Source organism: Betta splendens, chromosome 15 (genome assembly GCF_900634795.4).
Source record: "Betta splendens chromosome 15, fBetSpl5.4, whole genome shotgun sequence".
NCBI lineage: Eukaryota > Metazoa > Chordata > Actinopteri > Anabantiformes > Osphronemidae > Betta > Betta splendens.
Window position 1 is genome coordinate 5,369,478 of NC_040895.2, and position 23,254 is coordinate 5,392,731.

Genomic DNA, 23,254 nt, shown 5'->3' on the forward strand with positions numbered 1-23,254 from the left:
GAAAACTCTCAGATGAGCTCCTAAATTAGAGCGTGCGGTCAGCTCGGACTCCCGGGGAGGGTTTGGTTAAATTACAGGCCATATTTTTAGTGAAGGCTGGGCTTCATTTCTGGAAGTGCCAGCAGCTGAGGACCATCACTCACCCTCCCCGTCTGCCCAGTTCATTAACACTTGTGTATGTGAGCATGAGTAACACGATCCTTTAGGAGTTTTAGAAGCAGCATGTTGCTTTGAGTCTTCCAATATGTGTGTACACTTGCCTGGAATGCAAATGATAATTGACTCCAGTGATTTGGCTGAGCAGAGATAGAAAGGAAGATGTAGCATCTGCATGAGAACGTGGGTACATGTCAGTCCACATGACACACAACCCTAATCACGTGTTTCCTCGTCATCACCTGACTCCTGGACAACAACAGAGTCACAGGCGGTCTGCAGGACGCCAGCTTTGTCATCTATCAGCCCCGACACATGTCGAGCACTGGAGTCACCGTGAGTTTATAGCAGGTGTAAAGAAACTGCTGCCTGTGACAAGGACATAATGTGAAAAACACAAGCTACATCATTTACAGTAAGTTAATTAGCAGCATTGTTTCTTTCCAACATCTACAATAGGGAACGTCCCATTAACACTGACATCTGTAGGTCTGGCTTTTGACATTCTAACCATGAGTCACATTTTATAAATCAAATCATAATTACCTCGTTGTTTTGCCATAAAGACAAACAAACATTGCCATTTCAAAATGAAAATAACAGCAACCGTTACACATTTAGAATTGTGGATTTGTGGATTGGATTGTTTGCAGATGCCACTATTATGAAACACCAAGTCATCTGCTTCAGTTTTGACCCTATGTGCGCATGTGTGTGTGTGTGTGTGTGTGTGTGTGTGTGTGTGTGTGTGTGTGTGTGTGTGTGTGTGTGTGTGTGTGTGTGTGTGTGTACTTGGTTCCCACATCTTTGAAGGCCTGTTTGAGGGTGAGGTGTGATTTTAGGGCTGAGGTTAGAATTGAGGTTTGGTTAAGATTAGAGCTAAGGTAAGATGCCTCATCATCGGATAAAGACTTCTAGAATGTTAAGTGCTACTGTACTTAACACACTGGATTTTATCCTATAGTCATAGTTTATCACATAGTCAACTTTTTTAATCTACATACAGTATCCAGGGGCACCTCAGCGTCCCTTTGGATGCATTCAAGTGTCCAGCTGGGGGTCCAGGGCCCATGCAGCACTGCTACAGTCGCTAGCTTTGTTTAAAAGTGGTGGACAGATCCTCTTGTCTAACAACAGCTGCCTGCTAATTCTCAACTCTAAGCTGGTGAGAATGATGTGATTGCAAGAAAACTGAACCTGCACACTGTCGAATCAAAAGAAGTTCTCAATACTGTATAAAAACATTTTTGCAGCGTTAAATTTTATTCATATGTTTTTTTAACATTATTGTCATCTTCCTTTGACTTTAACTATTGGTGGCCAGCTCACTGACATCACATTGTTTTTCCATCTTTGGTGCGTGGCTGGTGTTCTTCACGCTCAGCTGTCTGCATCTTGTTTATCGAGCCTCACGCTGGTGAACACCTGCCCAACACACGTCAGATGGAGACAGTCTGCGACATTTCCTTAGCTGGGCTATCTTTAGTCAGTACAGCAGGCTGAAGACCTTCATTCCCTCCTGTGACACGGACTATTGTGTGTTTTTTCTGTGGACAGGAACCCAAGCCAGACACTAACAAAAGGACAACACCCTTCCTCCCATCTTGAAGATGAAGGCAGGAGGCCAAAAACAGTATAAACAGCTTAAGCACATTTCAGTGTTGGGCCAAACAGTTTGAAGCCTTAAGCCTAACATCCTGTGTACTGTCCTGGGCTTTTTCCATTGCATATTTTATGAAGAAACATTTGTTTGGCCAGGTCAGAAGAAAACAAAGGCTCAATATATTCATTGAGCTTTGGCAGATGGTAAAAAAGACCTGATAATATGTCCTTTTGTAGCATATTAGTGACCCAGTGTGGGTCAGGAGAGTCTTAAAAGTTGGCTTTTTTATGAACGTTAAAAATTATGACAATGACTACATTACCTGCACAATAGGTTAATTAAGATAAAATATTATAGATTATTAAAAGAATGCCTGAATGATTGTACTGGGAAAAAGATAATAGAAAAACCTTTTGTAGACGCCTGAATAACAAATACTGTACAACCTGACATGATGAAGGTTCTTTAATGGCCACTCAGCCTGAGCCAGCGGGACCCCTCAGTCCTTACACCGGCCCGTTTTCGTCTCATCCCCTGTCACATTGTCTCCCAAACTGTCACACTAGTTGTAACTTTCCACTCATGCCCTGCCTTTTATATTTCTTAACCTGTCTTTACCTTTTTTTGCTGTTCTTTCTCTGATCACCTGTTTCCTGTTACATACTGCTGCGTGTTCCTCAACTTTGCCTCAGTGTGTTGCTTTAACATGCGTTTCTGTCTACTATCTTCCTCGGCTCCCTGCTTCTTGACTATGGATTGATTTTTTTTAAATGAATGCCCTAACTGTTAGCATAAATTAGCATATGCATAAATCCATAGACATATCTTATATCCTATATGAATTATCTATTTGTAGACATATATTGATGTTTAGGTCAAAGTAAAATCCTATGCTTTTCGCTCCCTCACCTCAGAGGCTCCATCTGCTGGTTGCAGTTTTGACCTAATTTCTAGCTCAGCTTGCTTAAAGTCTCTCACATCTGGATGCCAGAGGGATTTGTGCAACCAGTTTGGCAGAATGATATAACGAATGCTGGGTCAATGTCATAAAATGTGGCAAAAGTATATTTGTAAATTTATAAAAGCGAAGAAAGCCATGCAGTGTTTAATTATTACTGATTTATTTGTATAAAGTGCAGAATTTTAGAAATAAAAGTTATAAATAAAAAAAAAAACTGATGAATAAATGCAAAAACCTGGATATGTGTGGCAAACTCAGAGACACTACCCACTGACTCAAATCAAAACAATACATGTGATTTCTAATTGTCTGTAGGGACGTGAAGTGGGCGATCAGCAGAAAGGCATTTTCTCCTCAGCAGCATGGCTCCCTAGTCCTTCTCCTCCCAGCCAGTCCTCACCCAGCTCTCCCAGAATCTCCTGCAGAGACAGCTCCGGCAGGGGCTCGCTCTGCACCAGCCCTGGATTTCCAGCATTCCTGCATCCTTCCACACCAGCTCTACTCCATGAATCCTCCAGCTGTGGATACTGACCGGATACTTGTGGTGGCGGGCTGCCGTCCAAGCTAAGGTCCCAGTATCCCGAATCTGGCGTGTCTGGGCTGGCGGAGTGGGAGGCTGAGGGAGTGTTGTACATCTGCTGCTCTGTTGATCCCGCATACATAAAGGCTGCTGCCTGGTTGGAAGGGGAGCTGTAGTTGGGTGACCGCATGGGGGGGTGGCACCACAGTGGCTGAACGGGGGTGCGTTGGCTGCCTCGCTGCGGCCAGTATCCCCTCAACGGTGTGCTGGAGCTGTTCCCTCTTGGTCGTCCCTGCTGGAACCTGTACACAGAGCCAAACGGATCGTGCTCCTCAATAGCGGGGAAAGCTGAAGAGCATTGTCTGTAGTAGCAGGCTTCCTCCAGCTCCTCCTTCACTTTGGCCGATGGAGGGCCCTGCGGTGGGAGAGGGATGGCGCCCGCCTGATGAGGCGTTGGAGCATCGTGGACTGGGCTGTCCGGCTGCCACATGCCTTTCTTGGCTCCTTTGCACTTCAGTGTGCGAGCTCTTCTGTTCTGAAACCACACCTGGGAAGGACAGAGAGAGAGAGAGACTTTAGATGCAGAAGCAGGACATGACAAACAACACATTCTGTCCTGTTAATCATTTTCTAGGCAAACATGCACCAGTGGGCAGAGGAGGAGCAAATCTAGTAGCTGTCAGCTGTCAGCCCAAACAAGATTCTGATAAAAACAGCTTGTGTCATCTAGACAGATAGAGCCGCACAGCACTATCTGCAGCTCAATGCAGGATGCATTTGAAAACAGAGGCTTTTTGATGATAACAGACCACAGTGCGGAACGTCTTACAACACAACCGTGCACCCGTGTTTGCATGTGGAGCATCCATGTGCATATTATCTTAGAACAACTCCAGTATCCAATCCAGCTAATAAAGATAATCTCAATCTGGACGGAACCGACAATTTCACTGACTCTAAAAACACCAGTTTTATATCTGTTCCGCGCCCGCTGCAGACGCTGTGCCACCCGCTGTAAAGCAGCGGCTGCGTACCTGGATGCGTGACTCCGGCAGGCCCGTGGTCTGGGACAGGCTCTCCCTGAGGCTGATGCCAGGGTACGGGTCGGTCTCGAAGGTGGCACGGAGGAGCTCCACGTGTTCCTTGGAGAAGCTGGTCCTCTTCCTGCGGCTAGTGCTGCGAGAGGAGCCACCGCTGGAGCCCACATCTGAGGTGAAAGGAGAGACAAGGTTCTGGGTCAGATGAAATTTATAGAAAATATTTTCTGATACAGTATATTGTGGTTAACAACTTATAATAACCTAATAATATTCCAGAAACATTCCTATATTTGTAAATTCCTGCAAATCTCAATTCTAACCACTTAGTTGGTAGATGAGTTTGTGTTTATTTCTAGCACATACAATGTACAACAAAACAGAACAATGTCCGACACTAACAAACTAAATCATCAATGCTGAACACAAGACGACTAAATAAAAACCAGTAGAGAAAAATGACTGCAAAGAGTAATGCCCTTTTATAAAGTAGATTTAAACTCCTACCATTACTGGATTCCTTCCACATAGCAGCAGTTAGATGAATGAAGCTCAGGTAACCGTGACTTGTGAAGGGGCAGAGTTCAGTGTTCCTTCAGGGAGAAGCTCTTTCAGAATGTGGCTCCTGCTTGGATGAGGGTACCTTTTATATTGATCACCTGAAGCCCCAGAAGGCCACAGTGAAGCCTGAGCAGAGGCCTGGGGATGGGTGTTTAACAGTAGTACTCTGACCTGAATGGCTCCTCCACTCCCCCCCATTATCACCTAATCCCCATCTAAGTGGTGGCAAGGTCAATGAGAAATAATAACAGGAGAACATAAGAAGGTCTTTCTCAAATCGTTAGCTCATCGATACCATTTAACTGAAAGATGACATGTGACTGTTCATGGTTTTTGTTGTGTTGCTATTATGTGACACATCACTCTGTGCATATATATACAAGCCCAAAACATTAACACCTTTATAACATTGTGCAGAGTTTGTGTTGCTTTGTTTGAATTAATACATGCTTTTATAATGTGTATTAATACGCATAGTGTATTTGACTGCTATTATAGAGCACACACATTAAATGTGTCTAAAAAAATAATCTTGTATTTTTTTGATAGTATGCTCACTGATTAATAACAAAGCATAAGCATATTCAGCTTTGGTGGGTGCTAATCAAACAGCAGTAGTTTAAAAGTCTTAATATTTAACTCACACACCTAAAGCCAAATACAAGGTGAAATCAGCGGCTCCTCTTTGGTTTTTCATATGCAAATCAGCCCTGCTAACAGGAGGAAGAAAAGCCTAAGGTGGGTAATTGTTCAGTGATTAATTGAACAGTTACCTCATCCCACAAAGCAGGATCTTCAGCTTGTCAAAGTGCTTAACGTGCCCAGGACACATCTGAGCAGCATGACATCATCCAGCGTGACAGAGGCAGAAGCTAAAATGTAAAATACAGAGCCTATATCAGTTAGGAGCTAATGAAGAGTTTTGATTTATTCATATTTCTTAGCCTGCCATGATGTACAGTACCTAGTAGACATTGTAGGCAGAACCTTCTTTTGTGAATTGTAAATACGAGACTGCTGACATCCCTACACATGCATTCAAAAATGCATTATTAATAAGAAAAAAATGATTAGACCCCAGTGGGTCCTTAACACTCCACCTCCCTTTGATGTCTTAGCAATAGATGATTGTTTAATTCTATATTTCACCATCCTTGTATATATGAAGTAATCTGGGTATATAAACTTGCTATATTTCCTGTGAGAGTGTAAATACTAATGCTAATGTGTCAGCTAGTGGAGGGCAAAGGTCACGAACGGCGCAAGTGTGTGTGTGTGTGTGTGTGTGTGTGTGTGTGTGTGTGTGTGTGTGTGTGTGTGTGTGTGTGTGTGTGTGTGTACATTAAAAAAACTGCAGATTAAAGGTGTTATCTAATGCACCAACAGACAGAGCTTCTCTTTACCATCATGTCTAACCTTACCCTTATCTAGACAGCTGGCAGAATTAGTGTCTCCATGTGTGGAGACGGCTCCTGTAAGTCCCACCAACTCTCTCTATGCTTTATCCAAATCCTATCAGATATGGTGTGCAGCATTTGGACAACAGTGGGAACTGGAAGACACAGAAACGTGTGTTTTGTAACAATTAATTTAATTAATTCAAATGTCCCAACATTAATGCACCTTCATTGTGTATTTTATTCTCTAAATGTTGTCTGATAATTGAATAAAATGGGGAGAACTCTTATCAATAAACCATTTCTTCAGATTACATACCTGCCAAAGTTTACATACAGTGATTGAGTGATTAAAGATAAGCAAATACTGATTAAGCTCACAGGTTATTCAGCTAATGCAAAATCACCATGAGGAGCTTTAGGTTTGTCTTGACACTGCATATTACAACAACAAACATGCATCTGACCAGATTGTCTCTTTGTGTGTGTGATGCTACTGTACAAGGAAAACAAATGCCAAATGGAAATGAACTTTGCTTTTGTATTTTTCATTGTTTGAATAAAACTGATTCATATGTTATATAACCATTTATGAGATAAGGGTAATTATCAGAACTAGTTAAAGAATAAATGTAAGAGTCCTGTAGTGACGCTAATAAAAATGTTAACATTAAATTCATTAAAATAAGCTCTTTTCTCCTGTTCAAAGCCAGAAGCAGGTTTTTATGTCACACTGGGCACACATTATATTAAAGTTAATTTTTTGCTACTATTTACATTACAATAGTTTAGTTGGTTTTACTCAATTAAAAGTTCTCAATTTATGAAAAGTTTTAAACAAAAAGCCACGAGAGGGCAGTGTTGGTATAAATAAGAGTATTTACTGTGGTCCATTCAGTTACAGCTAATGTCTAACGTAAACTCACACACAACAGGGCCTAATACCTACGGATTTTAATAAAATTTTGCTTCAACTTTTTCCTCCACCTTTATTTCTGTCTTATTATGTATATAATAGTAATGAAAATCTGGAAAACTCCGCCCAGGGCTCCCGGAATCATTACTCTCGCCCTTGTTGTTGCACGGTCAGATTTGATGGTAGGACCAGGGAAGAGCGCAGGAGCAGCTATGGCTAAAAGCGATGGAAGCGATTACTTTAGAAGAACCAGCCTGTTTTGGATTGTCGCTGTGACACTCGGCATGGGATATTTCACTGTAAGTCCAATAAATAGGCTGTATTATAAAAAAGTAGGAGAATACAGTACGATGTTTGTCTCGACTATGTGAAAGCGTCCGTGATATGAACGCTAACATGTGGTGTTTCGTAAAATGTCCTCCGGGTCTAATTATTATTATTATTGTTATTATTATTATTATTAACAATATTACTATAAAATAGGATATAGTTATCTCTTTGAATTCGGAGTAGACATTTTGTGTGCAATAACTTTGAACAGTTGATAATTGTGGAGAAGAGAGTCGTCGTGTCTGCCTCCGAAGTCATTGTCAAGTCACAGTTTAATTGATAGCTAATCTTATCAGCATTTATTTAGTCCTTTTGTGCAAAGTCCACTGGATACGTTAACCATCCATCCACAGGACGAGCTAAGTGCAGCTAATGTTTGTTTTGTAAGAGCAAACATGCCAAACTTCATTCTCCTACACAAGACAGGAGCATGTTATAATTTTGTGAGGTTTCATTCTAACTCAGTATTTGCTCAGTAAAATATTTCGATTATACAGCATAAAATAGAATATTCATAACAGTCTTTATTCCTGAGGTGACATAAATGTGCCACAGACTCAAGGTACAGCATAAAAGGCACCAACAAGTACATCTGCAGTAACGGATTTTTCTATAACAACTTTTATGGAAATGTTCGGGTGTATTGTATGTTTGACACTGACATCATAATTGAACTGCAGCTGTTGGGATTTAACGACAATAGCCTTTGTGCACCACATACACAGATACCTGACATGTTACAGGTGGACTAGTAGCAGACAAAAGACAACACAATGCTGCACTGTGTCATTTATACTGATGGCTGGTCACGTCCTGTTCTTACTCTGTGTGCACTTCTTGTTTTGGTAAAAAACAGTGAATAAATGAGTAACCGATTCATATTTTTTACTAAATCAAATTATCTTAATATCTCAATATTGTTTGTCATTTCAGCATTTAAGATACAGAAACATGTGACACAATCATTCATCCTCCAGAGCTGTGTCAAATTAAATGTCAGTGGTCACACTGTTGAGACACTATTACCATTGATGTTCCACTAAAAGAAAACCTCATGATACAATTCACAGTTCACAGTGTGTGGATATCATCTGAACTAGAACTAATTGATAACCAGTTTCCTCAGAGCATGTTAACTACTCTTGCACATTGCAGTTTAAATAGAACCAGCTGCATATGGTCAGCCGTATCGTGTGAATTGTGTGCCCAGTTAACATGGTTGCTATATCACTATTTGTGTTTTGCAGTGCACAGTGTTTATGCCTGAGAAGATCCCATTTGGCCAACTTGGTGCATTTGGCACCTTCTGTAGCTACCTTGTGGAGAACCATGGTGACATTATGTACAAAGGGTAAGTGATAAGGCAATTCTCCTGCAAGCATCCAAGGTGCAAGTGTTAAAGTGCTGAGTAAGAACATGTAGTGAGTTATAGTAAGAATCGCCACATTTCACTATTTGTATACTACAATGTATACTACAATGTAAAAACTTCAACTGGTTGAAGTACAGAAATCCACAGTTTGATTGATGTTGATGCATGTTTTGCCCTATTGACAGATCGTTAGCAGCACCGCTACTTTAATGAGTCATTAAAGTCACGTGACTGATGTAGTAATTGGAAACCCAGCAATGGGTGACATCATCTGTTATTGTTCAAGTCATGTGACACTGAGTGGAGCCACCAAGCCAGAGTGTTCTCTAAACTGAAAGGATGAATACAAAAGAAGAAACCGTTGATGACTTGGCTGTTGTAAAGGCTTCTATAGGCTGTCTCATGACTGCTGTTAATGAAATATTCTTGGATCAACCAGCCGCTGGGTGTCAATTTTAATTACATCGTGCAAAACAAAAACAAAGGTCCTAGCTTCACCATGCAAATAAACAACGCCAGTGTTTAAAGTGTAGAGATGTTTTGACCTAATATTGGTTGTTGAACATGTGTCTCTTTGTTACAGGTGGCTGGCAGCCTGGGCTGTTCATGCCTTTGAAGCCTTCATTGCATTAAAAATGTGCAGGTAAGAAAATGTCCTAGTGTCCGCTAGGTGGTGCTGCAGGCAAATATTTATAATCCTGCACTATTGGGTCTCCTTAATAAAAAAAAATGTAAAATATTTATTCTATGTTCCTGCAGTAACAAAGGCATCAACAACACGGCCACTCGCTACCTGTGGTTCGTCCAGACCCTTCTGTTTGGCTTCGCCTCCCTTGGCCTGCTCCTCAAGTACAACCCAGAGCGTCGCAAACACCACTGAAACCAGCAGTGGAAGACAACAGCGCATGACTGACTTTAAAATCTCCATTCCCGGTGCCTCTTCTTTCTCCTATGTGGCTTGAATTCCCACTCAGGTGTGAAGCAATAGGCTTGAGCCTTTTTCCTACGTAGCTGCTTAAAAAAACGGTATTGAAGTGTATACTTTAATTTTTCACACGAAACTGTGATTAACTCTATCATTCCATAGATTTTATATGCTATAATAACAGAAATATAATGTGATGATAATATTAACACCAATTGCTTAAGTATTAGTTTTACTCATGAGCCTGAGCTGATAATTTAGTGCAATACACAAAGAATCGTACCAGCTCTCATGATGTTTACATTCAGCCTGGATGGAGGCAGCAGGAATATTTTCCCACTTGCTGCGATGAACATAATGTCAGACAGGTTGGCTGCAGATGGTGCTCTGCCATCGGGATAAAAATAAAGAGAGCGACTGGATGCGTGTTTTAAATTCACATTTGCCTTTCTCACACTGAGCTTGAGTTTCTACTGTGCAGACTAAACAAAGTTTTAAATATTAACACTGCAGAATAAAGTGACTCAAACTGCACTATTACTATGTTTTGCTGCAGCTTTTTGTTCATTTGAAGTCTAATAATTCTCTGAAACCTGCTGTAGTGATAACTGCTAAAATTGACTGATACTTACACATCCACACCACAATATTATTTATTGGTGGTAGGTTGGGAAAAAAGCTGAGTATTTACTAATTTGATAAAAGCATACAGTCGTTATTGCAGCTATGTTAAACATCTCTTAAAGTTTGTGACTTGACTTTCGGTTTCTTTATAGTTTAATGGGACCCTTCCTGCAGAAGAAGGTGTTTGTGTCATACCCCTAAACAGGGAATACGCCTGAATGAGGCTGAAGCAGTTGGCACAGGTCACAATGTCCTCTGCTTACGAATGTAAGAGCATTAGCCAGACTTAAACAGAGCAGTCGCCACCGGGGCTGGTTCCAGCCTTTAATCAGTGAAGGAGGGCGTAGAATGGACTTACTTTCACGTCTTGTGTCACAGGTTCAGATTCTCCATAAAGACGCCAGTAGGTGTATTTGTTTATACAGCAATAGAAAAAACAGAGGAGTCAGGTCACTGAGCTTGTATGTGTTTAATCAGAGAGCATTTTCACTGGCACTGACACTACCACCTGGGACAGTAGAAATAAAGACAGATATATACACAACAGTTCAAAAAACATATGCTTTGAAAATATACCTTATTGTTTGATGACTAATTTTAAAATAGGCTAGTGTATCTACATTGCATTGAATTGTATTATACAGCTACAATATATTAATCTATCACCAGTAGCAGCATAAATAAGAGGAGTAATATGAATTACATCTGCTCTAGAATCTCAAGGCTTTTCTGTTTTAACTTTGCTGAACACAGTTCTCACTGTGTATTAATGTGTGTATGTTAGTGCATGTTACAGCATTTGTTTGCGAATCAGCTCACGCTTCACTTTATTTCCCCTTTCTTCGTCTATTGAAGATAGATTGTTTTTACTTCGTCGTTGTGATCACCGGTCCAGCCAGCATATCGTAGGGTACCGCTCGCTCAGCATCCTGCGCAGCTGAGCGCTCTGCGTCCTGTCCCTGGTTTCCACCACACACTCCACCTGTCAACACACACACACACACACACACACACACTCTATAGGATACTTTCTTTTCTTATTTTCTTCCACACACCGCAGATGAATGAGGGCAGCGAGTGTGTTCTCAGTTGATCACAAAGCACCTCTAGACAGACTAGACAGTTCCACTGGTTTCCAACGGTTTCATTAGGTTTATTAACGAGTTGGAATGAAGCAAACCATCGAACCAAGAAAAGTCCGCGTCAATAAACCAAACACACAGTTGTTCATTTATGGAGTTGAGTCAGTGAATAATTTAACAATTCCAGGCCATCACAGGTCAGGGACTTTTACAGTGTAGCCTGTTCCTAATTTATGACTAATTCCATTCTAACATAATATCATAGATCATTAAAAATCTACATAAAGGCTAGTGTGTTAGAAAGAGCCAGGATCATTGCTTCATGCAATCTAAACAAGCACTTGATTTAGTGTCTGTAGTATTTCGGGCCCTCTAAGTCCCGCCAACTCGCTGACAACTCCAAGCCAAGAGTGCACGGCCATGAAGAAGTAGATGAATGGATGGAGGAGGAGGGAAGAGAACGAGGCACAGGGAGAGATTAGTCGCCTACCTTTGCTTTGAAGAGGTCTGACTTATCGCCGTGTCTCCGGTGGCAGACATCCAACAGCCTGGGAGGAAGAAGACGAGAGCAGGGAATTAAATCTATGGCTGAATAGACAGATTGGACCTTAGCGCGTCGCAGCGGAGTGAAACGCGTCCGTACCTGACGTCCTCTCTGGACAGGATGTCCAGCAGCTTGGCCATGTCTCCAGGCCATTCTCCCAGCTTCACGGAGAACTTGCTGACCCGGTCGTCCAGGACCAGAGCCCGGTCCATGCACTGCCTCACCAGCTCCAGCTCCATGTTAGCGCTGCTCACCACCACGGCGACCCTGCAGCAAAACGACACACGGAGGCATCACAGAGACGGAGCCTTGTTTCAAGTGCAGCCAGACGGATTCGCTCTGCTGACAGCGCTGCGCAGCTTCAGCCTCAACCAGGCAATTATTCACAAGAGAGTTGCACGAGGTTCAGAGAGGAGCGTTTTTTTTACACGTCTGACCCACTTTTTCCCCCTCAGCTCTGGGAGCTGTCCGGCCAGGATGGCAGCCAGTCCCATGGCTCCCTCCGTATCCACAGTGGAGCGCTCAAACTCCTGAAACCGGAGCATGGCTACCAGAGAGTCCTCCTCACTGTGAGGAAGGTGCCAAAAAGAACACATGTCAGTTATTAAATCATAATTCAAACACTTACAAAAAAACACAATTAAAAAAAATGAAAACAGTCACAAGGAAAATATAAAGAGCGATTAAATCTGTTTTAACACACTGGATTAATCTTTTCCACGTCATGATGTAACGTGTGAGTCAGTGTGAATGTGCTGCGGCACCTGACAGTGATGACTTTATCCACTAGTTTCTTCGCCAGCTGGAAGGTGTTAACACCGAGAGAACGCGCCATGAGATCTGAGAGCAGAGAGGAAGAGCGGCACGTTGAGGTCCTGAACTCTTTGACAGTGACAGAACGCGCGCGTGCAGACGACGCATCCGCGGCCTCCGCAGAGGCCCGAACCTGCGGCCGACGGAACCAGCAGAGTCGCTCACCTCCGTACAGCTTCCTGTTGGGGCTGCCGTGCATGTCCTTGACGGGGCCGTCTGTCTTCAGAGACTGCAGCAGCAGAGGGAAACCGTCCGGTTCGATTCCCTGTGGAAGGAAGCGCCATCAGAACCTTTCAGTCGTTGGACTCAAAACGCCCTTTGATGAATTAAAGCATTGGCGGCGAGCAGCTCACGACGACAAGGATCCGTGAGTCGAGGTGTTTGACGGCGGCGGCCGTGGCCGCCAGCAGCCCGTACTGGCCGGCCGCAGGGACGACCACCGCGTCCAGTTTGGGCACTTGTTCATAGATCTCCATGCCCACGGTGCCCAGTCCTGCCAGGTACGCTGCGCTCTCGTCTCTGCACACCAGGAACAAACAGAGTAGATGGAATTAAAGTCAGTCAGACAGTCGAGATGATCAGGGCGCCTTGAAGGTTGATGCTGGTTTTTCAACTCACTCCTGATGTCAACAGATGATGGAGTTATAGCTAAGTTAGGAAATGAGAGGGAAATGTGTGTATATAGTAAAAGATGAGACAGACATTTGAAAGGTTTTGTTTTCATTAGCTTTTCTGTTACTGTACATATATATTTACTAATATTCCACTACATGTATTCATTGGTTGTAGTTTGTTAATATAGTGAGATCATAAACTATGATCCACTGGGATTATTAACCACCTGAAAGGCCATAAACTGGTTACAGTTCGCCCCAGTTTGACCAGCTGCTGACCTTGGACCCTATTTTGTATTAATTACCATTCAAAGACAGTTACCTCTGCACGTTCATGTTGTCAATATCAGTACTTTTAAAAATACTTCATGGATTATTTCTACTTTAGTATGTTAAAGTAGATATTAGGGAGTATTGGAGTAGTTATTAGGCAGGCACTTGCATGTTACAGTATATGGATTAAGTTTATACACTACTATATAAAACACGAGCTTTTATGATGACACTGCTGAGACTTGACACTTTAAACGATGCCAGACCTACTCTGACGTTTGTGTGAAATGCACTATGAAGCACTGGAGGCACTGACTCTTCCAGGTAGAGGTATCCGTTCTCTTTGGCCAGGTGCCGGGCGTGGTTCTGCGAGTCGTGGCTGGTGCTGCCGTAGGAGATGACCATGGCTCCGTAGTCCCTGTAGGTCCTGAGGCGGGGCGACGAGCAGCACGACGGCATGATGACGAACACGGGGACCTTGAGCTCCACGGCGTGATGAGCCACGGCCATGGAGAAGTTACAGTCAGTGGCCACGATCACGCCCTTCCGCTGCTGCTCCTGGAGGAGCGGGAGCAGGCTTTGTATCGATATCGAGGGCATGGAACGTACATGTATGAGAGCAATCGCTAGATAGTGTTGAATAATTCACACCACATTATCCTAGCACCAGTCGGAGAATTCATTTCCTGTGTTACCTGTGTGAGGGAGGTGAGCAGGTACAACGCCCCCCTCTCTTTCACTGAGCCTGTGTAGTGCAGCTGCTCTTTCTTCAGGTAGATCTCCATGCCGTACTGCTTGGAAAGTCTGGAGTACTGCACGCACACACACAATAACCTGAAGCTGGCTCATTGTTCCACTGTGTGTACTTTATGTTCTATTCTACGTGTTACACTATGCTGCTGTACCGTGCAGGGCGTCTTCTGTACTCCTGAGTGGATCCTGAAGGCCGCGGCGCTGATGTCCTCGAAGCGCAGGTACTGAGCTTGAGGTCTCGGGATGATCCTGAACTCGCTCACTCTTCTGGTCTTGGGTGGGTCCATAAGCATGATCTCGGGACCTCCCACCACTTTGGTGTCGTGGACCTTCACGTCCCCATTGAGGAGTTCTTCCTCTCCGAAGTCTTTGAGTCGCTCGGGTTCGATGAGAGTTGGTCTGCGTCCCATGGTGCCGTTACTGACGGGACCTGGTTTGCTGCAACCTCCTGGCTGTCTGGGGCCCAGATGCAGTTCCTCTCTGGAAACCATGGCAACGGGGAGATGTTATGTGTAATATTAGTTAGCGTATACTAGTAAGAATCACAACCAGCGCTTTAGTCTGGTACAAATGCTTCCAGTAGGACCTAACTACAGGTCAAGGTGGTGCTGGAGCCCATCCCAGTGGGTCCTTGGACAGGTTCATATGTTATATTATCTCATAACTCTGCTGCAGTGCTAATGACTTGCAGAAATGTGTCAGAAATGTGAATGGAATAGGTTTCACTTGGCCTAATATGATGTTTATGTTGTATGTTAGCTGGAAACAGAGAACACAACAAGGCTTTTAACGGCACTCTGCAGTTATACATTACTGCTGATGTGCAATGATTTAGGTTCTTACAACCTTGAGGGCAAAATGTAATAATGTTAGCTAACAGTATTATTTTTCTGTTTTAATGTCTTATGTCAAACAGCCGGAATTTCCAGTGTAATGGAATCAGTAGTAGATGCAAATCCCCGCTATTGGTGAGCACTGACATGATTCATCATGAGCTACTACAGTTTGTTATATTGATTAAAGAAAATACTTTTGATCCATTCAAACTAAATCCTTAACACAATTACTCAACGTTTTTTAATGAGGTTGGTAAACAGAGGAAGGTTTCAGAGATTTCATTTAGAGAGACTGAGCTTTTAGCTCTTTAAGTCTAGGATATAATGACATTTTCAGCGAAAGGCACAATAAAATGGAAAGAAGTTGAAGAGAACAAGAGGAGACTCTGAGTTTCTTCATGAGGATGACATTGACAGGTCTTGATTAAGTGTCATCGATATATAAAACTATGGGGAAATATGCATTAACATAGAGCCCAGGCTTGGAATAATGCGCTGTCATATAACTGGACACCCACACATCACTACACATCCCACCGGGCTCATTATAGAAATGTGAATTTGAATTTTACATGTTTTAACGCAGAGGAAAATCATTGCGCTTGTTGGAACGTACACATACAGACAGTATAGGACCAACTCAGGTTTCACTCATTGTGACAAATTAAATCTATAAATTAAACGTGTATTTTATTGAATTGCTCAGCTCTTCTTCTTTAGGACACACAGAAGGAGAAAAGCAGCAATTTAGACCCAAAGGCAGGACAATGTGATTTAAAACTACTTATTAAACGGACAGCAGCACCACTTGCTTATAAATAGTTCAATTTCTTTCCAATTCCACCGACTCTAGTTTTGCTTAATAAATGACATCGCACAAAACTGAATTAAATCTCCGGCTCGTTGGTCTCACTAACCACATAATTAATCACGAGCCCCTTTACACAGTAGAAACACAATAATGAGATTACACCCGTCGCAGATTAACCACTAAAGTGGATCACAAACCTTAACGGCTTTGTTGAAAACTTTGAATAAGGTTCTGGAGCGTGTGTTTAGATGTGACGGCTCACAGTCACATGCAGTTATTGGCGAAAGCTGTGACAGCACATATTACAACATGACGTCAGCCTGCCACCAGGGGGCGCAACCTTCCCGAACAAGCATCTGGATCCAGCCTTGCAGTACTCTGCAGAGGACCCAGTCTATTTATAGGCAATGATTGGCCATAAACCACACTGCAACCTTTCACCTCCTCCCCTGGGCCCATTACTGCCCTCTGCCCTGCTTGTCAGTCACTTTCAGTCCATTATTCAGGTGCACACTGAGCTCTTCCGAGGCCGTGCCCAAGATACGGCCGGAAAATCGACATCAAAGCGAAAGCAACGAGGCCCAAAAAGCGGGAGATGATGATGAGATGGAGGAGATGGCGAATGTAGCATTGTACAACACACTAATGTGAGAACAAAGCAAAAAGTAAAGGCTTTCATCATTGCCTGATCAAGGCTTCTGGAGAAATATTCATCTGGAACCATGAAACTGTTCCTGCAGGACTGAATGAGCCCCGTAGCTGCATCCTGGAACTTGCAGTTCTGCATGTTTTCATCACTGAAACTCTGATATGCAGCTATTATACAGCTAGTGCTCTGCCGTGCTCTAAGCAGCCATACATACAGCAAATACTCATTAAAATATTACAAAGTAAATACGTTGGAGGCAGAGAAGAAAATGAAGAGGAAGATGGAGAAGGATGAGGAGAAGAATATCTCTATAGGACAGTTGAGGGGATGGGATGTAAAAGCTTGCATTAAAGGATGCAGCAGAATGTGAATTTGGAAATAATTGGTTGATTCAGTCGAGGTTCTGTGATGCATGTCTCAGCAGGTACTTTTTAAAGGCGAGGGAGGGGTGCAACTAACCAAATGGGACTGACTGGGTGGGGGAGGGGTCTGCAGGGGTCCAGGGGGGCTACGTGTTGGTAATTTCCCACCTCTGCCAGAAGGGGTCATTCTCCTCGCGGTCTCTGAGAGCAGGCCTGGGTGAGTACAATCGCTCCAGTCGCTCGCTCAGGTAGCTGGAGTAGAACAACTGGGCGGCAAAGTTCATCCTGCCCGACGTGCGGTCCCGCTCGAGTCCAGTCGGCAACGTTCCGTGTCCAGATCCCTCTCCGGCAGGCGCTGCGTGTGTCCGAGGGACAGAAGGACACTGAGCGGTGTCGCTCCCGCGGTGACACGTCCCCGGCCTCAGCTCCCTCCCACGTTCCCTCGCATGGGGCTATTTAAGAAGGGATTACCCCGAGACACATGCCCCGCGGCCGTGGAGCCTCCATCCACTGACCCGGCCCCGCCCACGGCTCTATTCCGGGCCCAGACCAGAATTACTTCCCCTCTCGGTGACGCGGTGCTAATCAGACGGTCTAAGGAGATAGATGCAGACTTAGGACTTATCTAGGGAGCAGTGATCTGGAGGCTCAGCCCCAAGAAGGGGACGGCTGTGGATGGAGGTTAAGAAATGAAGGATTGTGGGAGTCAGAGAACAGAGCAGCGGGTTTGTGACACGCTCAGGTCTGGATCCAGTGTCACTCTGCCTCGAAAATGTTCCCTGTGACATTTTTTTTTGTCCACATCACATCACACATCAGTGCGTGTAATCTGTAGACAGAGACACGGTGGCAGCCAGACAGCGGAAAGAGGAGAAAAGATCAATGGGCTGCTGCCGACAGAATCCACATCCTCCTGAGCTCAGATCGAATGTCCAGCGTGGCCCTGGAGCGTGAAGCGAGGAGCGACAGCCAGAGACGCCAGAGTCCCTCGTCCGCTGTTTATAGATATTTGTGGCTGTTTATTAAGTTTATCCCGAGGATTGTGGGAACACAGGCAACACAGAAATGACTGTTTATTGGATGGCGCTCGACTGGAACCAGAACAGAAAACATCAACACAGTAGAATGTGGAAAACAATAACAAGTATATGACAGCAAACCAGACAGCTGACGAATGACTAATGAAAAGTCAGCCTTGAACAGGTACACGTGTCCTCTCCTGTGAGATGAGTCCACTGCATCCAGTGGTTCTGTCTAGCAGGCTCGGATCATACGTTGAATAAGCTGTTGACACTTTCTGTAAGTACTGCAAATCCACAATAGGATTAGGACACAGTCGGGAAAGCAGAGGTCGCCTAATGACTCGTCTTAATATCAGAGGAGCTTTGTTTCTGGAACGGAGCGGTGGAGTCCCAGACACACACACACACACACACACACACACACACACACACACACACACACACACACACACACACACACACACACACACAGATTGGATTTAGCTCCTTAAAAAGTGACAGGAAGGCCGTGGCGTGTGCCAGGGACCGGGCCGGGACCCCCCCTCCTCCACCCCCCTCCTCGGGGCCGAGCGAGGGCGCCCGGAGGCCGGGACGGAGTCACGACAGCCGGCGTCTCCTTTCGTCCGTCCACGCCTGCCAGGACGTCGGGTCATGGGAGCGAGCGGCAGAGCAACACAAACAGACACACAGTGGAGCCGTGCAGCAGAGGGAAGGACTGGGCACAAATAGACGCAGAAGGTGACCTCGCCTCCAGCAGCCAGTCACACCACGGGCCAGCGTGACGCCGGCGCCGGGACGCCATGATCCTCTGACGCCCGTTGCCACGGCGATTGTCTGCCGCCTGAACTTCAACTAACATTCAGCACCTGAAGGGAGCGGGCGGGTGAACTTTGACGCGCATCGCTAGTTAATATCAGGCTGGAGCAAAATGGGATGTGTGTCTCTCAGAGGCAATCATTTAACAGCATACGTGGAGGGAGAGCTGTTGGCCACCAGTGATAGGGGTGCTGGTTCAATTCCTGGCTTCCCCAAGTCATGCTGAAATGTCCTTGAACGACACACTGAACCCATAGCACCACAGTACAAGGGCGGGACCGTTCCCCATGTGGGCTGGGAGGATTTTAAGTCCAATTTAAAATAAATTATTTTATCTTTTTTTTAATTCCATTTAAAGTAAATTTAAGAAAAGAGCTGCTTAATACTGTATGTGACATTAGAAATTAAGCATTGAGCTCCTTCCTCCTCCCCAGTGATTCCTTCACTCTCTCACCCTCCACTTTCCTTTTTTCTCTGCTGTTGAACCTGCAGATCTGCTTAAGAGGCTGAAGACAGTCTGGCTTAAAAAAGATAACCACGTTTGCTATGTACAGTAATAGTCTTTGGCTGTCTCAGTCTGTGTGTGTGTGTGTGTGTGTGTGTGTGTGTGTGTGTGTGTGTGTGTGTGTGTGTGTGTGTGTGTGTGTGTGTGTGTGTGTGTGTGTGTGTGTGTGTGTGTGAGAAAAAGGGAGAATACCAGGAACCAATCAATGTGATTACAAGGAGCATTCTCTGCTGCTAAATTGATTTTGATTTTTCCAACTTCCTGCTGAACAAGAAACTCAGATCTGATTTTCCAAGAAGGACCTCGTCAGCCTCTGGACATATTTTTTTCCTTCTCATGATTTTATCTGAAAAAAAGAGCACCAGAAATGGAACCAAATAGACGAGATGTTGTTTACTTCAGTCATACTTTGAAATACTGAAGCAGAGTATGAACACGGTGAAGTCCACTCTTTTTAGATTTGTCTGAAAGCTGTTTTTTCTGAGACTGTTGTGAAAACTTAGTCTCCTCCCCATCACATCCCTCCTGCCGCCTCCCAGATACTGAGCCTTTTTGTTCTACAGTTAATGTTTTCATTAGGAAACTGGGCGCAACCGACTCTGGGAGGGACCGAATAGAGGGCAAGTTCTTTTCAGTTTTATCCCCGGTTCCGAATTAGGACTCCCACTTCTTCGCTCACGCTCCTCTGCCTTTGTCTCCGGCTGCTCACCGGCTCGTTCTCCTCACCATGATGCGCCCGCCTGCGTCCTCCGTGGGGATACTCCTCCTCCTGATTGGCTCCGCGCTGGCAGGTACAGTAAGAGACGGCGGGTGGACGTCGTTTGACGCAGATGGGTGAGGCCGAGGGGTCAGAGGTCAGACGGGACAGCTGAGCAGATGAGTGGTCAGCGCCAAGAGCGACTTGAAGGTCGATGCCGAGAAAATGTGCTGTTCTGCGCTACAGTGAGATTTATAGATTACACCGACGTGGGTGAACGAACACACATGAAGCTGAACATCAATGTCGGTCTGTGTTTAGGGCTTTTTTTTATGTTCCAGCACATCTGGTACTGATTTAGCCGCGGCTCTGGCTCCTCTTACTCTGACGGAGGTGCTGTCATCGCACATTCTAACAATCGCTCCTTCCTTCGTCCGTCCTGTTCACCCACCAGCGGTTCTAGTGTGTACCAGTGTTAAAAAGAATCCTGTGGAAATTCACCCAAAAAATGTGGCCGATCCTCCAGCGAGGCCCTCGAGTGTGAATAACACTGACTTCATAGTGGAGGAATGGCCAAGTGCAGCACAGAGAACACGCACCAGAACATTACTTAGTCCAACTTCCATGAGGACGTCCAAAAAGTGAAGCCAGATGGGAAATGAGAACCATTTACAAGCTCAGATACACAAGTACACACAGGATGATTTGGCCATAAATCAGTTGACTCTACAGTTTGACTGAATCAGGAACAAGTGATTTATTAACATAGCGTCGCTAACTGATTCATAGTCACAGGTCTGACAAACTATTCATTAGTTTTTCAGACATTCCTGAGTTGCAGCACCCTCATTTCTCACCTATTGCCTCGCTTTGAGTCTGTCGGGTCGGCGCTCGGTCTGCAGGAAACGTGTTCTTGCGAACAGGATGCTCTGACCTGCACCGACTTCTCAATTTTACACTCCAGTAAACTCCTGCTCTCCTGCAGGGAGCGAGGTTAGCACAGCGGCGAGAGAAACACACACACACACACACACACACACAGACACACACAGACACACACACACACACACACGCACATACACACACACACACACACACACACACACACACACACACACACACACACACAGACACGCACACACACACACACACACACACACACACACACACACACACACACACACACACACACACACACACACACACACACACACCTCTGTCCTTGGGTGGAGTCGTGGAGTTCGGAGCACTGTTTCTGTGTTGGCTTTTCCTTGTGCTGTCTCTCCTGGAGCAGCTCTAGTAAAGTAAGTAAGTCAAAGCAAAAAAGGAACAAAAGCTCAAGGAACAGAGCTCAAACCTGTGTGACGTACTAGTCAGTATGCACTTAGTTGGTTCACTGTTTGAGCTCACGTTAGTCAGGCCTCTGCTGTCAGTAGCTCACACGCTCCCTCATCTCTCAGCCAGTGGACGACTGGCAGTGAAGGTGAGCTCGGATGAGCTGTAACCTGATCTATTTTTCATAGTTATCTCTCATTTTATAGTTCCAACCAGCTTTGGGTTTGACTTTTTTTGCCTTAGTGTTGCGTAGACTTCCCCAACGTGCAGAGGATGACACGCGGACGGGCAGCTGCCCTCAAGTGTGTTGATAAATGAAATGAGCCTGACGTGTTAACTTTCAGGATCATTATTAAAGTCCCACGGGACGTGCTGTGAGCAGCTCCGCAGCGGTGCAGGAGTCTCGTGGGAGTTGGTGTGGAGGTGCAGGGACGTGGTGTGCAGAACCTTTGCCTCGGAGCTCAAGCCGCTGGTCGGCCACATGCTTTTCTGAGGAGTGGACGTGCGTCTGCATTAGTCTTCTCCCAGCACTCAGTCAGGTTAAATGGTGACTTGTGGGTGTGGAAATACTTAGAAATGTCAGATTCTAAGCACTTACACTGCCCTGTATTGGAAAATGGAAAAGAACAACAGGATGCTGACATTACAGCAGCTTAACATGTGTCATGTTAATCACATCTGCAGACTGTGCAGCTCCAGCTCCGTCTGTGAGACATCCATCACAAACATCAGCCTGTGCGTGGAGACGCGAGCACAGCTGCGGTTTTTACCAGATCTGGAGTCCCCGATGCATGTTTTTATTTTTGCTAAACCAGCAGCACGTTGCGTTAAAGGATGTGGTTGCTGGGACTCCGGCGTTTTGATCGCACACTGTTGCCGGTGCCTGCGCGCGAGGCTGACATATGTTTTGCAGACGTTTGATTATGTGTTGGTGACGATCCACCAGACGTGGTCCTGCTTTCTCCCCTCCGTCCTCCTCCGCGGCCCTCTCGCCTGCTCGTTCGTACCTGTCGAGCCTCCTGCCCGCGTGATGGAGCTTCTCCAACGGTTCCCTGGGTTAATGTTGACGCTGAGGCACAACAGAGTTAAGGCTTAAGGAACACAATGGGGCCAGAATGTCCTGACTACATATATCCCTGTATTTGTATGATAATCTTTCAGTCTATTTCACATGTAAGAAGGTTTTTATTTTCAATTATGAATCGCTTGTGTTTGTTTTTGCAGAACTCGTTTTGACCATAATTTGCATAATCTTGTGTGACCGTGTTTTAAACGGACACAGATTAAATGCCTCGCTGCTTTCTTCTAGGTGATTATTTATTGTTCTCGTCATTACTGTTAAAGTGTATTTTCATCCACACTAATCCATTAAATACGATTAATGTGTATGAAAACAGGGCAAAGAGGAGGACAGTGTTCTCCACCCACGACGTGCATCTAGGTCATAAACACTGGGAAAGACTTTTAAAATATATATCTTTTCCAGTAGCTCTCTGTGCTTCCAGAGGCCATTGATGCCAAATGTTAAGTAAAGTGACACCAAGCGTACAGTAATGCCTGGTTTGTCCAACAAAAAAGAGGAACAGCCTTGAGTGGCCACACACAGCTCAGATGGTAATTCAATAATAATTTAATATTGAATAATAATAATTTAGAAATAATTTTAACCTCAAGAAAACAAAAATAGCAGCTTGGGAGCTGAAAACGTTCAAAATGTCCTGAGTGTTTACTTTACGTATT

General features: G+C 44.6%; 3 protein-coding genes across 3 annotated transcripts; 1 reads left to right on the forward strand and 2 right to left on the reverse strand.

Annotated features, from left to right (window-relative positions):
• Nucleotides 1-2,604: 2,604 nt before the first annotated feature.
• On the reverse strand, nucleotides 2,605-5,036 carry LOC114841864 (homeobox protein prophet of Pit-1-like). The gene is made up of 3 exons (XM_041074071.1): nucleotides 5,010-5,036; nucleotides 4,275-4,472; nucleotides 2,605-3,787 (listed from the first exon to the last, which is right to left on the reverse strand). Exons 1-3 carry the CDS (start codon nucleotides 5,034-5,036, stop codon nucleotides 3,053-3,055), a joined length of 960 nt encoding a protein of 319 aa, XP_040930005.1. The 3' UTR covers nucleotides 2,605-3,052.
• A 2,257-nt stretch (nucleotides 5,037-7,293) lies between these two features.
• Nucleotides 7,294-10,312, forward strand: tmem254 (transmembrane protein 254). The gene is made up of 4 exons (XM_029127750.3): nucleotides 7,294-7,450; nucleotides 8,729-8,832; nucleotides 9,437-9,496; nucleotides 9,613-10,312. The coding sequence occupies exons 1-4, from the start codon at nucleotides 7,331-7,333 to the stop codon at nucleotides 9,731-9,733; spliced, it is 405 nt and encodes a 134-aa protein (XP_028983583.1). The 5' UTR covers nucleotides 7,294-7,330; the 3' UTR covers nucleotides 9,734-10,312.
• Nucleotides 10,313-10,852: 540 nt separating this feature from the next.
• On the reverse strand, nucleotides 10,853-17,590 carry LOC114842174 (L-threonine ammonia-lyase). Its single transcript, XM_029127751.3, has 11 exons — nucleotides 17,308-17,590; nucleotides 14,634-14,961; nucleotides 14,424-14,540; nucleotides 14,045-14,286; nucleotides 13,195-13,360; nucleotides 13,007-13,106; nucleotides 12,793-12,868; nucleotides 12,470-12,595; nucleotides 12,128-12,295; nucleotides 11,975-12,032; nucleotides 10,853-11,384 (listed from the first exon to the last, which is right to left on the reverse strand). The coding sequence occupies exons 1-11, from the start codon at nucleotides 17,421-17,423 to the stop codon at nucleotides 11,286-11,288; spliced, it is 1,596 nt and encodes a 531-aa protein (XP_028983584.1). The 5' UTR covers nucleotides 17,424-17,590; the 3' UTR covers nucleotides 10,853-11,285.
• Between the last annotated feature and the right edge of the window lie 5,664 nt (nucleotides 17,591-23,254).